The 14,550-nt window shown below is 40.0% G+C and overlaps 2 protein-coding genes across 4 annotated transcripts; one reads left to right on the top strand and one right to left on the bottom strand.

The window, feature by feature from the left end:
• Positions 1-572: 572 nt before the first annotated feature.
• On the bottom strand, positions 573-4,482 carry LOC5566184 (mitochondrial tRNA-specific 2-thiouridylase 1). Of its 3 annotated transcripts, none has more exons than XM_021852391.1 (4): positions 4,377-4,482; positions 4,191-4,303; positions 1,582-1,747; positions 573-1,518 (listed from the first exon to the last, which is right to left on the bottom strand). In XM_021852391.1, exons 2-4 carry the CDS (start codon positions 4,264-4,266, stop codon positions 627-629), a joined length of 1,134 nt encoding a protein of 377 aa, XP_021708083.1. In that variant the 5' UTR covers positions 4,267-4,303; positions 4,377-4,482; the 3' UTR covers positions 573-626. The 3 variants fall into 3 exon arrangements, with proteins under 3 accessions (XP_021708083.1, XP_021708082.1, XP_021708084.1); XM_021852390.1 differs by having other exon boundaries at positions 4,191-4,323; positions 4,377-4,479; XM_021852392.1 differs by having other exon boundaries at positions 4,371-4,432.
• A 1,546-nt stretch (positions 4,483-6,028) lies between these two features.
• Positions 6,029-13,723, top strand: LOC5569841 (cell division control protein 45 homolog). Its single transcript, XM_001658678.2, has 2 exons — positions 6,029-6,787; positions 12,205-13,723. The coding sequence occupies exons 1-2, from the start codon at positions 6,446-6,448 to the stop codon at positions 13,555-13,557; spliced, it is 1,695 nt and encodes a 564-aa protein (XP_001658728.1). The 5' UTR covers positions 6,029-6,445; the 3' UTR covers positions 13,558-13,723.
• Positions 13,724-14,550: the final 827 nt, after the last annotated feature.

Here is a 14,550-nt window from a genome sequence, read left to right as displayed (position 1 = left end):
GTGAAAAGTAAAGAGACATTTTTCAAAAACTTTTTCTGTATTTTTTTTTTTCTTAAATTTTTCACAAAAATCAATTTCAGCATGCTGCTTATATTTGGTGGGAGTCAAGCTAACAAATATACACGACTTCATTTGTTTCAATTTAAAGTCTCTAGAATTTGAAGAATCTCAACTATGCGAATTCCATTACCCACTTGCCCCACGGTACCTTAAATAAAACATAAAAGTGTTCACGACTTCTATCGCGTTTTTGTTAGGTGCGCTGTTTTGCTAGTGGGACCGGTATGCATTTATGGGCAGAGCAGCTCTAAATAAATTTTGAAGGTTTCGGCCTATTGACCCTTTCGGCCTTACGTTATTCGGCTTGATAACGGCCTAATGACTGGACACCATTTCCTTTAAAAACGCTCAGGGTGATTATTATTTGCTATATTATTTAATGCTAAGCTTAAGCTTGAAAGTACTTACATGGCTTAGACCACTTGTAACTCAAGACTTTGGATGGTCTGGTGGAATAAAATTATTTATGGCAATAAAAAAGCAAGGAATATCATCTAAGATATACAATATTGTAAACCCATTAATAACATTTATTTATAAATTGACTAACCTGATCACACCAAATGCTACCGTTGGCAGTACACAATTGAAGGACCGGGTTTCACTATCCTAGCACTACCGAAGCATTCCTCATCCTTATAGAACACAGCATATTGACCAGGTGTAATCGCTCGTAACGGTTCATCAAGCTTAACAAACATTCTGTTCCCGTCTTCACTGGACTCAATCAAACTACAATGCACCAGGGGTTTTGTGTGTTGAAACCTAAACTGACAACGAAATACTCCATCAGCCAGTCGGTCTGGCTTATTAATCCACACCGGGTTCTCCACATAGACCATATCCGTCACCAGCAACGGATGATCCGTCCCCGATACCACAAAAATAACATTCCTATTCACATCTTTCTGGAACACAAAATACGGCTGCAAGCATCCTCCGATCTTGGCCTTCTGACCCACTGTCCAGTGGTGGAGCCCTTTATGCGTCCCCACCACCTTCCCCGTATCAAAGTCCACGAAGTCGCCCGGCTTCGTATCGATATACTCAGCGATAAAGTCCTGGAAGCTTCTTTTCCCCACAAAGCAGATGCCCATGCTTTCCTTCTTGCGGGCAAACGCCTCCAGTCCCACTTCGGCCGCGTACTGCTTCACCTGTGCCTTGGTCATGGCACCTATCGGGAACATGGTTCTGCGCAGCGCTTCCGCGCTTATCTGCGACAGGAAGAACGTCTGATCCTTGATGTCATCTACGCCAGCCAGCAATCGAATCGGCCCATGCTCGTCGTATTTCTCCAAAAAAGGGCCAAAGTTGGTCCGGGCGTAATGGCCGGTAGCTATCGCATCGGCCCCCATCTTCTCGCGGGCATGCTTGTAGAAGAGATTGAACTTGATGTGGCGATTGCACAGGATGTCCGGGTTAGGGGTTATACCCGTGTCGTAGTCCTTGAGGAAACTCCTGGAACAATTTGTAATGGCTAGTGCTATGAGTATATAATCAGAAAAGTTGAAGAGTTGTTACCCGAACACCTCCAGCCAATAGTCTTTGACGAAGTTTATCTGCTCGAGTGGGATGCGTAGCTGGCGGCACAGCTTCTGCGCGTCCAACCAATCCTGCTCGCCGGAACAATAACCAGCTTCGTCGATCAGATCCCAGTTTTTCATGCATGCACCACGAACGTCGAAGCCTGGAAAAAGAATGAGAAGAGTTTTATCATCAATTCTTTTCAAATCGATAAAAGTTCTATTACTATCCTAATTTGGTAAACTATATTAAACTAGTATTAACATTATGTTAACGTTATTTCATTATCACATTTTATTTGCCGTAGCAGTTCGGATTATTAAGTGAATTGAATTTACCTGCTTGAATGAAACTTAACCTAAATAGTGTTAAATATATAAGGCACTCAGAAAGCAGGCTCTGTCCCAGTGGGGACGTAACGCCAGAAAGAAGAAGGGACAGAGCCTGCTTCTCAGCTTAGTGTTCTTATGAGCACTTCCACAGTTATTAACTGAGAGCTTACTATGCCCATGACCATTTTTGCATGCGTATATCGTGTGGCAGGTACGAAGATACTCTATGCCCTGGGAGGTCGAGAAAATTTCCAACCCGAAAAGATCCTCGACCGGTGGGATTCGAACCCACAACCCTCAGCTTGGTCTTGCTGAATAGCTGCGCGTTTACCGCTACGGCTATCTGGGCCCCATAACATGTCTACTTAAAGGTTTCAAATAAAGAGCTTTTGGTTTATGTGGGAATATTATTAGTTGAGTTTTGGAAGCATTAGGAGAAACACAGATGACACGCAGACTTCGTCCTTTGGCGAAGAGGCCTGTGTCATCCGCAAACAAGGATTTTTGACACCCCTGAGGCAGAGTCGATTAATGAAGAGTAGCGCGAAGAGTGAAACCAAATCTACAGTATTAGACAAAACATTTGCAACTTTTTCGATTTTCCATATAAAATGACCAATTTTGGTAAGCTATATCTCAGATATTTATGGAACGATTTGAATGAAATTTTGGCAGTACATCAGGTATAACTTGAATTTTAACACATATTTTTGAGATATTTTTTCAATCACAAGTTCAAAAACAGTAACGGTTTGACTAAAATGAATTTTTTGACGATTTTTTATGATGGACATAACTAAACAAATTGAAGAAATAGCTTCATGGTATCTTCAGCAAAGTTGTAGATTTTAACGAGATGAACAAGTTTGCAGAAGACAGTTTTTATGTAGGGCTATCAGATTTTGAGATATTGCAATTTTGGGGAAAACTTATGCAACGGAAAGCTACCGCAACTGTCCCATCACTGATTTGCACTGGTGAATCATCAGTAGGCTTCAATGATACCTTGGATACCGTCTTGATGATCGTTGTTTGTCACTATGGACCGATGCATGAGTTCACTAATTTGACGTTTGAGCGGTGCCGAATTCACTAGTTTCCATGGTGACATAAATAACACGGCACCGCTAAAACGTCAAATAGTGAACCCGTGCATAGGTCCATTTTTCATAGCGTTTTCGCTTTCAAGCATACTATGATTGAATTGTTTGCTTCAATGATGGAATGATTTCGAAGCCTGCGGTAGAACTTTGACAGCTGCGGTAGAACTCTGCGGCTACCGCAAAACCGGAAAATTTTCTTAACAACCGTAATTTTCGTCGAAAATTACACTTTAGTTAAACTGTTATTACTTATAATCTCGTGGTTGGAAAAATTATTCAAAAATATATGTTGAAATTCAAGTTATAACTGATGTTCTGTGAAAGTTTCATTCGAATCGGTCCATAAATAACTGAGATCTAGATTACCAAAGTTGGTCATTTTGTATGGAAAATCGAAAAAGTTGCAAATGTTTTGTCCAATACTGTACCTATCGAACTGTCAAACCGTCTATACCTATCGAGCAGACCTTACCTTCGCGCTACTCTCTTTACATAGACTCTGCCCTGAGGTAACTCAGCTAAGTTAGATGTGAACATATTGTATAATATTGGTTCCAATATGCTGCCTCGAGGAACACCAGGAAGTCTTTTAGACCTAGAGCTCTGATAATTAACCTGAAGTGTACAATTTGACAGATAACTTTGAATCATTCTAACAATGTATGTTTAAAATTAATTTTCTTTTAATTTCACAATCAAGCCTTCATGCCAAACACTGTCGAATGCTTTTTCTATGTCTAGATATGTCTAGAAGACCAAGACCAGTGGTCGGATTTGTTGAAACGAATCAAATTGGTTACACGTAAAAGTTGATGAGTGGTCCATGGCGGAATCCAAACTGTTCATTGGCAAACATTGAATTTTCATTTATGTGGACCATCGTTCTGTTCAAACTGACCTTTTAAAAAAGTTTACTGATGGAGGAAAGCAAGCTGATTGGACGAATGCTAGAAGCTTCTGCAGGATTTTTGTCTGGTTTTAAAATTGGTACAACGTTGCATTTCTCCATTTGTCAGGAAAATATGTCAACTGAAAACATTTGTTGAATATATCAACTAAGAATGATAAGCTACTTTCTGGAAGCTTTTTGATGAGGATGTAGAAAATAATTTTCTACATGGAATTATTCCATCATCGCCAGATAGCTACCGGCTGAAAATGCAGCACTTACCTTTCTGTTTCAGCATGTAAGCTGTGACGGCGCTGTCCACCCCGCCGGACACACCGACCACGACTCGTTTGAACATGGCTCTGGTTCAAGCATAATCCAAAATCGATCCGTCCCTAAAATCAGCAGAAAAATACTACGGTTACAGTTATTTTGAGCTGGACCCGATTAGCACGTAAATACCGGTACCTTGCGTACGCCGAGCGTAGTTACACAACGTAAATCCCATTCAACAATCACACATTCATTCATGTGATTAATTCGTAACGCAAAACAAACACTGGTGCCGTTACAACTTTTGACGTGCGAAAAGCATTTTAAAGGTATCGGCAAATAGGTCAACAGGTCGACGGTAGTGATCCTTTATAGAGAGATAGGCGGAAGTAAAATGGAATGATTTGGCAACAGACCAGCAGTGCTGATTTTGCTCGGCGTCGAGAATAATATTGTAACACGGACATGACTTCCTCATTGCTATAAAGTGTATTTTGTTTCGTTTTAGATCTTTGAGCTACATATCAAAACTAATAAACAGCCAAAATAATCAAAATCGAAAAGTTTATCGTTTTGAACAATACATTCTAAAACTAACAGTTATATTCACGATTTATATTACCTTTGATATTTGTTAAGGCGTTCCAATGAACAATAACATAAGTAACATGTAAACATGTACTCTTGTTACTTGAATTTTCTTCTGTTCAGTTATGTTTGTTGAAATGATTTGACAACATTATAACTGCAACATTTCCAATGTTAGTGCTTACATCATGGGACAGCAATTGCATTTCTGCTCTGTAGAATTTCCACCGCTCGTTATTTGTTTTTGAGATAGTCGGATATGACATCGGATAACTCTTCGGGAGAAATCAAACGGAATCCTTCAATGAAGTATTTGGAAACTTTCTTATGTGGATAGACCTATACCCCATTTTTATGTTTTGAACTAGCTTTACATAGACATTCCACTAGATTTCCGTACGTTCTCTTATATTGGAACATTTCAATCAACGTCTTCCTTTTAATCGGCTGTCCGAAGTAAACATAATCATATCGTTATATTTGGCAACCTTTTTTTAGAGAAGTTCTATGATTTGGCTATGATAATAGCTTTTAACGCTTTGAGTATAGTGTTTCTTGAATTATCAGCACGTTCTGTTGTTCTATGATAACTGCGAACCTTGTATATTTATAGCTACCTAAAGAGAAAACACAAATTCAATCTCTAATGAGAAACTTTTCACTTGCCCCACCTGATAAGAAAATTGACTGTGTTTCAATTTAGTTATTTTTAGGTCTATGTAGTTTAAAAGTGGTACAGAAAATTATTTTCCGCAACTTTTTTCCGCTGAAAATATTAAAATAAGATTGCACGCCGCCAACTTGTTACGAAGTGATAGTTGACAGGTTAACAATCTTTCGCTCTATTGTGCAATAATGGCTGAAAAATCTCAGAAATCTCTTACCTATCGTAATGTTATCAATGGCCTCAAGGGTTTACGCATGAGTCTAAAACGTTAATTCACATATTTAGTAAAATATACCAATTATTTTCACTTACCCCATTTACCCACTTGCCCCGCGGTACCTTATTTCATTTTTTTGCTTTATACAAAATTACTTTTACTGAAATAATTTCAAGCGGATTACATTACTCCTCAAGAAAAGTTCAAAACAAACATAACGCATGTTCGTTTGGCTCACACTTTGACAGCTCTTGCTGCTCGATTGGCTCACACTTTGACAGAAATGTCAGCTTCCGCGAATCTCTCTTATAAAGGATTTCTAGGTCGACGGCATCAACAATAACGCTACCTAACGCACGGTTGACGTGCACCCTCTCAGATTTCGCGCGCGCAAACGACGTCTCCTCCGCGAAGGTGTTTATGTTCGCTTCAGGACGACGACCCGCGCAACTTCACCAGCTCAAAAGTTTAATGAATCTTTTCGTGTGAATTAAGTGGTGTTTTAGAAGCATCATCGCTCCGGGATCATTCTAAATTGAACCAGTTTTGTGCAGTGGCGGATTCGTGGTTTAAATGTTGTCCGGATTGTAACTGATGACTGTTTTTCGACTGAATATTTCGACCCCCCCGAAACGATATCGTTGTGTGTTTCTTTGTGTTGGACTACCTAGATCGTGGCTTGGTGTGTGCAGCACCTGTCCAGTGAACAAGATTGTTGATAGTCCCCCCATTTGGCCCTGATCGAAGCCCTGGTGGTGGTGGTCCGTCTGCCACCCAGCTGATCCGGGAAGCATGTTTGTGGAAGATTTGCGGAGGGATTTCTACGAGCGGCTGATCGGCAAACGGGTTCTGGTGATTGTGAACTACGACGTCGATGCCATCTGCACCAGCAAGATCCTGCAGGCCCTGTTCAAGTATGACAACATGGTGTACTCCATTGTGCCCATCATGGGTTGCAGCGGTTTGGTGCGGGCCTATAATGAGAACAAAGACGACGTGAAGTTTGTGCTGTTTGTCAACTGTGCCGGATGTATCGATATTCTGGAGCTGTTGCAACCGGACGAGGCCATGACCTTCTTCATCTGCGACTCGCACCGGCCGTACGACATCTGCAATGTGTACAGTGAATCACAGGTAATCATCTTAACGGAGTTCCTAAAAAACTACATCAAATTTGTGTTCACCAGTCGATTCTATTTATATAAACTGCGTCTGGATAAAATTACAAAAAAACAGTGCCCCGTTTTCATGTTACATTTTTCTGCTGGTATATGTCCACAATATGCCGCCCATACTAATCAAACTGTAATAATAAGTCCAGTACCGTTGTTCCGCAAATCAGTATACAATTCAATGGGGAAACCGTACCGCTGTCCAGTGAAGTAACGAATCTAGGCCTGAAGCTTGACTGTAACTTGACATGGTCTCGTCAAGTAAATGAAGTTACCCTGAAAACGTATAATGTTCTTCGCACCTTTCGTCGATTTGCCCCGGTGCTATCCATACAAACTCGGCGAAAGCTAATTCAAGCAGTAGTTATGCCCATTTTTATGTATGGGGACGTTGTTTATTACCCAGGGCTTTCGGCAGCCTTGAAACAACAGTTGCATCGTTGCTTTAAAGCAACTTTGCGTTTCATCCACAATCTTCGTCGACGAGATACAACAGCAGCCATAAGAAACTCTATTCTTGGCGTCGACCTACCATCGAACTACTGGCTGAGAATATGCTGTTTCATGAGACAGGCGTACTGTGGAGATCTGCCCGATTATATTCAACAACACCTACAACGTGGACAGCTACAGCGAACCCGCTGCTTCATTATTCCCAGACACTCCAATGCAAGCGGAAAAAGTGTACTGGTTTACGGAGCCACCTGCTGGAATGGAATACCCCTCGATGCCAAACTACAACCAACATTAGCTTCATTTAAAACCTTTATCAAAAATATTGTCTAGCCTTGTATTTTGAGTTTACCCTTGCTTTTTTCTTTAGTTTGACACTGTAATTTAGTTTTCAATTAATAACTATTTTGTACGTTCTATTTGCACATCCTACATATATATTTCAAAATCAGCTTCCTTGACCTTGTAAAAAGTTTTTAAACTAATAGGTTATCGTCACAAATAAATAAACATACATACATAAAAAAAAAATAATGGTAACTTAACATTTAACCCAGGGCTACCCAATGTTCGGCCCACGACTTCATTTGCTTCATTTGTGCAGCCCGGGGAAGGGTTTGAAGATTCTTCTCACATTTGGCGCGTTGATTATTCCACCAAGTTGAAATTAGAACATACCAAGGCTAACTGTGTTACTGCTCAATTGGGCACTGCACAAAAATCATTCGCTCTTTTTCACTCCTTCACGAAGTTAGTCAACAACAAGGCCAGTAAACGTCAAAAACCCATACAAAATCAAAACAGTGCAGAACCCCATTGAGTTTGAAGCTTATATTGTCGCACCGCCACCAAACCGGATCGCGCCAGTGTGACTCGCGACGCGCCTCAACTCGCGACATTTTGAAATCAGTTTTTTAGTGTGGCGCTGCATTCTAACGATTTCTATGAACACAGCGCACTATTCACATATTAGCTGCGACGCTCGGGGCCCGAGAAAATAATAATTTCAAATAAATGTTGGTCTCGATTTCTACCGGATGCATAATATTTAGCTTGGTAATCATTTAAAATTGTTTTTCAAATCTTCTTAAATACTCAATTTAATAAATTATTCGAAGTTTTTCTTTCAAAATTTCAAAATGTTGTTTTGTAGCTAAATTTTAATAATGGGTGAAATTGTTTTACACGTAAATATGACTTGAGTAGATAGATTTAAGATTCATTATAAGAAAAATAAATTCATTAGTTAAATCTTCTTAGAATTCCAACAACACAAAATGTACCGTGACTTTCTTCAACGTTCGATAAATTCTGCACAAAAGTCATCGCCTAAAGGCTACATTTTCAAACATAATTTCATTGAATCATAAGAAGAATATTATTCTCACAGAATCCTGAAAAACAAACACTAACACTTGGAAGTAATTACGCAGAATCTTTGGCAGAAATAAAAAAAGACGGGATTTTCACAAAATCCTGATGGGGATTCTCAAGGAATTCTAGACACGACATGGGCAAGATTCTCACAGAATCTTGAACAGGATTCCATATATTTATGGTTAGGAATTTCATAGAATACAATACGTATTTTTTAAATCCTTCCAAAGGCTACAATATAACCCTTTGTAAGATTTTGACATAATCTTAGGCGAACTTAAAATAGAATTTTGAGCAGGCTTTTTTTAAATACAGAACAACATTCAAAAAAGATTTCAAGGTAGGATTTCGAAATTAATTCCTGTGCAGAATTTTCACTTAACTGTGACCAAAATTTTCGGCATAGCAGGATTTTTACACATTCCGGGTCATGATTCTCACGATGTATGGAAATTTGAAGGGATCGGAGAATTCCTCGAGTTGTAGAGTTGCGGAGAGTCGACTGTATACGAATTATGCAAGCCTAATTAAACCCTTCAAATTTATTCGTTTGGACCCTCAGAGTGTTTGAGCGTAATATATCATCTATAGGTATATCCTACTACACAATTTTCTATGGTTGCTATTGAACTCAAGTTCGACGAACCAACTTGTTTGAATGCACGAATATGTTCCTACAAAATGTTTGCAAGTTGTTCGAGCACATATTAACTGTGTCGCGCAAACATTCGTGCAACTTGCACAAATGTTCGTGAATTGCACGCACTGTTTAATCAAAGGTTGAGGAAAGGTTAGATAAGCTTGAAGTTAGTATGGATTTGGAAAAAAAATGTTCCAACTACATTTTTGACCATTGTACCTAGTTTGTAGTTTGTAAAATGATTTATTAAGTTACTTGAAGATTCTCTCATTAATAGAGAAGAGACTGCAACAAACCAAGAAAATGTCATATCTAGGGATACGGAAATTCGTTTTACTCGGGGTGGGACCAAACACCACCTTAAAAATTTCAATACTTTGTTTTTGGATCGATCGCAGTTTGATGGATCTAGGGATATGCGGGGCACGAAATGCGGTTAAGGAATCAATATTAGTGTATTTTCTCATCATACACTTCTTGTATTATATTTGATTATTGTGTAAATAAAAAGGTAAGAAATAGAGCTTGGCATTGTAAAATGTCGCCTTTGCCGAAACATGTTTTATCACTAACCGAAAGTTGTGGGCGGAACAAAGTGAGCACCCCAGTGCAGTTATGCATTTGAACGCGTTCAGTTTGCGTTCCAGTTCAAATTGTAGAACGGAGAGATCAAGTAGGCTTGATCATTGTTCAGTTCAAAAATGTGAACCCGCGAGAGCTGAAAATTGAACTGAATGCATTTTGGTGGATACATAACACATTTCCACGCCAAAAGAATTTCTCGGCAGTTCAAGACATCGAAATGTACATTATTTAACTATGTGTTGAGTTTGATGGTAACTAAATAACCCATATCATGCGTATGAGCTCTGATCACTGATTTGATCTGAATAGGGGGGTTCTTGAGGAGCGGTGTTCTGTAGCTCGGAAGTTCATTGACTACTGCGTTCTTGAGCAAAAAATGGAACGCGTTCGTTTTTGACTCGCGTTCAGTTCAAATGCATCACTGCTCCAGTGGGGCATAATGAACGAGTTAAGATTTGTAAGTATTAGATATTGTGGAATTTAGTTTGTTAAAGGTCAAGTCTTTATTGAACAGTTCACAAAATGTTGAGAGGATAACCTGGTTCAACACATAAGGTATTGTGGAGTAATATGAGATTTCCGTTCATGCAATTTTCAACGATTCGGAATATCTAACTTTTTAAAATTTATGTTGATAAATTATAATTAAATTTTCAGATGTTTGATAGTATTGATCTTCTTCAAAATTTCAACATTCTTTGATAGTATTGATTATACTGACATAAGAACAATTTGATTTAAAGTCTATGAAGGGGATGCTCACTGATTGTGCTACTTTTCCCGGAACGCCAGTTCCCCGCACATTATTTTCATTCATCATTCTAAATTTAAAATGCAATTCATAATCAACTCCTACCAAATCTCAAAACATTCGAAATGTCTAATGAGGCAGACATACTTCCTCCGGAAGCCAAATGCTTCGATAGCATTCCAAGTATTTTCCTGCACAAACGTCATATATAACTTCTGAAACAAAGTGTGGTCATTATTATATGCATTATTAAGTATATATTAAGACATGAACGAGCTACCCGAGAGGTTATGGTTGGCCTTAAACAATATAGGGTAGAGCGGGGCGTGAATTTTCACGTAGCTTTTACTGAGTGTTTCAATGTATCCTTAAGTTTGCTGAGGGATTAAAAAAATGTCCCATTCTTGAAGGTTCGTCGAATTCGCTTTTCAACGTTTCTTCAGCAATATAAATGATATAAGCTATGAAATATTGTTATCCTCCGATGTCTAACACGTATTTACCTTGGAATCAATCTTAAATGAAGTCCAGCAGCTCCTGGGAAAACTAGCGGCCACCATCTTTAAATTTGCGCACAACAGAGGATGAAAACGATTTGCAGATGTTCAAATGAATTCAAGTGCCTACGTGTTTTCCACGTAAGTGTGATTGGTAGCCACAGTTGAAATCACCGGAACTCCATATGGTGATTATCCATGCTCTAGTAATTACTACCCTAGTCCGGTGAAAAGACGGCAAAATGAATTTGGAATGAGCTACGTGATTTTTCACGTAGCAACGACGTTTGGATTATTTTGAGTGCAGGTGATCCACCGATTTTCGATAAACGCTAGCCAAAGCGAATTGGTAAGATTAGCTCAATAATGATTGAAATAAATGTATGCGCTCCTTATGTCTCAATAAACATTGAAATAAATGACCTAAGGTTCAAACTATTGAAAAACAATTTTATAGTGATTTTGAATAATTTAGCTTATTTATAACAACTTTAGTTCAAGTGCTTTTTTTAGAAACGTTATTTTGACAGTTCTAACAACGAGAGGACAACCAATAAAAACAAACTATTACTCTTTAATGAATGTTCGAATCCTCTGAGCAGAATCTCAAATAGAGAAGGTACTCCATCTACTTTTAAACAAACTATTAGTTAAGGCAACTCAGCGAAGCAGCAAGTTTTCCAGGATATTCAGATATGCTCCATCGGATGAAATGTAGGTTGTCAGCTGCAAGCGATAAATAATCTCTTCACTTATATCTGCTCAGAGATGAATAACACCAATAGAAACCAATTTTCAACCAAGCTTTGACGATATATTCCTTCGATAACAACGGTAAATGAAATACCTACTGTGCATATATTACTGCTTTATTTGAAATTTGTGCTCCTATACCGCCATCGTAGCGATCCCATGATTTTTTTGAAATTTTTCCAGACATGTAGTTCAGCTGTAGAAATCGACTGGTGAGCACAGATTTGATGGTGATTTTTGCTGTTACTAATGGTTTGGGGAGCACGGTGCTGTTCATATTAAACGGAACCATGATTGATAGAAACCTAATTTCTCCCTCACAGGTCCAGATACTAGGTGCACCGAAGAGAGAAGAAGGCATCCCAGAATACGAACAGATTTATCAGGAAACGGACGATGAAGATGACGACGAAGGCGATGACGACGATGAGGTGGACAACAGCGATGAAGAGGAACGGGGCTCTCGAGAAATGAACCGGATTCAACGCATCGAGCAGCAGCTGTTGAAACGTCGAAAAAGGCGCGAATGGGAAGAGAAACGGAACCAGCTCATGTTCGAGTACACCCAGTTCAACTATTACGGGAGAAGTTCGGCGTTGACCATTTTCGAGCTGGCTTGGCGTTTGTCCAAGGACTCGATCGATCTCCTCTGGTGGGCCATCGTTGGGCTGACGGAACAACTGCTGATGGGAAAGATCGAAAGCGCAACTTATACATTAGCTACGGAAAGTGTCCAATCGCACGTGTCCCGTCTCACCAACAAGGCCAGTGATCAGACGATCCAAACGTCCGTTAAGATCCATTACGAAAACGATCTCCACTTAGCACTCTACAGGCATTGGAGCGTTCTGGATTCGTTGAAGTACTCGATCTACCCGGCGTGCAAAATGAAATTGTGGACCTACAAGGGCGAGAAGGTCATGCATGAGTTGCTGGTCGATATGGGGCTCCCTCTGGTGCAAGCCAAGCAGACATTCAACGCCATGGAGCTAGAACTGCGCCGAGAGTTTTACGACAAATTAGAAAAGTTCGCCGAAAAGTACCACATGCCGGAAATAATCTACGGTTCGTTCATCCTTCAGTACGGCTACCGGAACAAGTACTCCGCCGCAGATTACGTCTACTCAATGCTAGCCATTCTGGAATCTATCAAGAAAGACCGCACCCCTGAAACGTGCTTCCTTGAATCGATGGATGCCCTTTCCCGGAACAACAAGGACATCCTCGACAATGGGATCGATATGTGCAAAACCCTGCTGGCGGCCATCTTCAAACAGGTCCAAAGCTCCCTCGAGATGCACGCCGTCTATTCGGCCGGACCGTTCCTTTATTTCATCCTGCAGGAGGAGGTTTCGTTTTTCACCTGTCCGTACGGTTTGCTGATGTTGGCTCGGTTCTTGCTGAACGGACATGTGGCCGTTTCGCGAAATCGTCGAGCGCGGGAACTACCTCTAATTGCGGTGGCACCAATCGACGTGAGTCGTGGTTATTCGCTGCTGGTCGGTGTTCCACCTGTATGCGAGGACAGCAAGAACTTTTTCGGTAGGGCTTTCGAACAGGCGGCGCTCAAAAGTGGCGCTACCATTTCGCAGGACTTTTTCGAACCGACCGTCATCCAGATACGACAGGCCGACTGCACTAAGTTCCTCGATGCACTGACGGTTTTGCTAGGTTAGTTTGATGTCGAACGCGTTTTTTTCGTTGTTGTCTAGGAACTACGTTCGTGTAAGTTTGGATTACGCTTTAGCATAGTTTTACTGTAGGTTTACTTTTACACCTGACTCACACAATATTTACCGATAAGCTGAGGAACCCGACATTATATGAGCTGATTGCAAATTACTCTGGAGATTTCATTCAAATGGTTTGATGACCAGCCTTTCCTACGCAATAACTATTGATTAATATACTACTGGACATATGGGAAAACGGTAAAGTATGGCCACCTCAAGGAGTTTATAAAAGTCTTATAAAGTTTACGAATGAATGGATAATTTTTCAAACCCCCCCTAGGTTGCGCCACTGCAGCTCTAGTCTTAACATAGCATGAGTCTTCAGCGCTCCAAGTATAATTCCGTTATTTCTTTTGACATGGGCGAATGCTCGAGACGAGGCTTGTGAAGCCATTTGGCATAAGGTCATTTGGCATAACGCCCTTTGACATAAAGGACATTCGACAGAATAGTCATTTGGCTTAATGGATATAATTTCGAATCATTTGAATGAATGGGAGCAATTCTCGCTGAAACCAGGCCGCCATCGGCACCCATCGTTAGAATTCCAATTTTATGTCTCTGATCGCTAGCTTTCGATAAAACTTAAGGGTGGTCCTTTTTGTTTTCTCAAATTGGTGGACCCCTCGTACGCCAGCTAGCTAAACAGTTTGCAAAAAAGCCCATTTTTTGATAAATCTTGGGTATTTCTTCACGTGATATGTCTCATATTTCCCTTGGAACACATACCAAACTTAATGGCATCGTATAGAGAAAGGATATAGCTTTCATTTGAAGTTAAAAAAAATCCGGCGGCCATTTTGAATTTGGCCGCCATCTTGAATTTTGTTAGAAAAATCGTTTTTTCACCATTAGCGCACCGCTCGTTTTGAATTCTGAGATCACCATCAGAAAGCTGAGGAAAAATTGCGTAAGATAAGCTACAGAAACTAGGTG

Source organism: Aedes aegypti, chromosome 3 (assembly GCF_002204515.2).
Source record: "Aedes aegypti strain LVP_AGWG chromosome 3, AaegL5.0 Primary Assembly, whole genome shotgun sequence".
Classification (NCBI taxonomy): domain Eukaryota; kingdom Metazoa; phylum Arthropoda; class Insecta; order Diptera; family Culicidae; genus Aedes; species Aedes aegypti.
This window is presented reverse-complemented; position numbering and strand designations above follow the sequence as displayed.

Bases quoted from the DNA above. Each gene is read 5' to 3' on its own strand.
- LOC5569841 (XM_001658678.2), top strand. From the start codon at position 6,446: ATGTTTGTGGAAGATTTGCGGAGGGATTTCTACGAGCGGCTGATCGGC. The intron at 6,788-12,204 runs GTAATCATCTTA...TCTCCCTCACAG, and splicing joins ATGTGTACAGTGAATCACAG to GTCCAGATACTAGGTGCACC.
- LOC5566184 (XM_021852391.1), bottom strand. From the start codon at position 4,266: ATGTTCAAACGAGTCGTGGTCGGTGTGTCCGGCGGGGTGGACAGCGCC. The intron at 1,748-4,190 runs GTAAGTGCTGCA...TTCTTTTTCCAG, and splicing joins TTACATGCTGAAACAGAAAG to GCTTCGACGTTCGTGGTGCA. The intron at 1,519-1,581 runs GTAACAACTCTT...AAATTGTTCCAG, and splicing joins TATTGGCTGGAGGTGTTCGG to GAGTTTCCTCAAGGACTACG.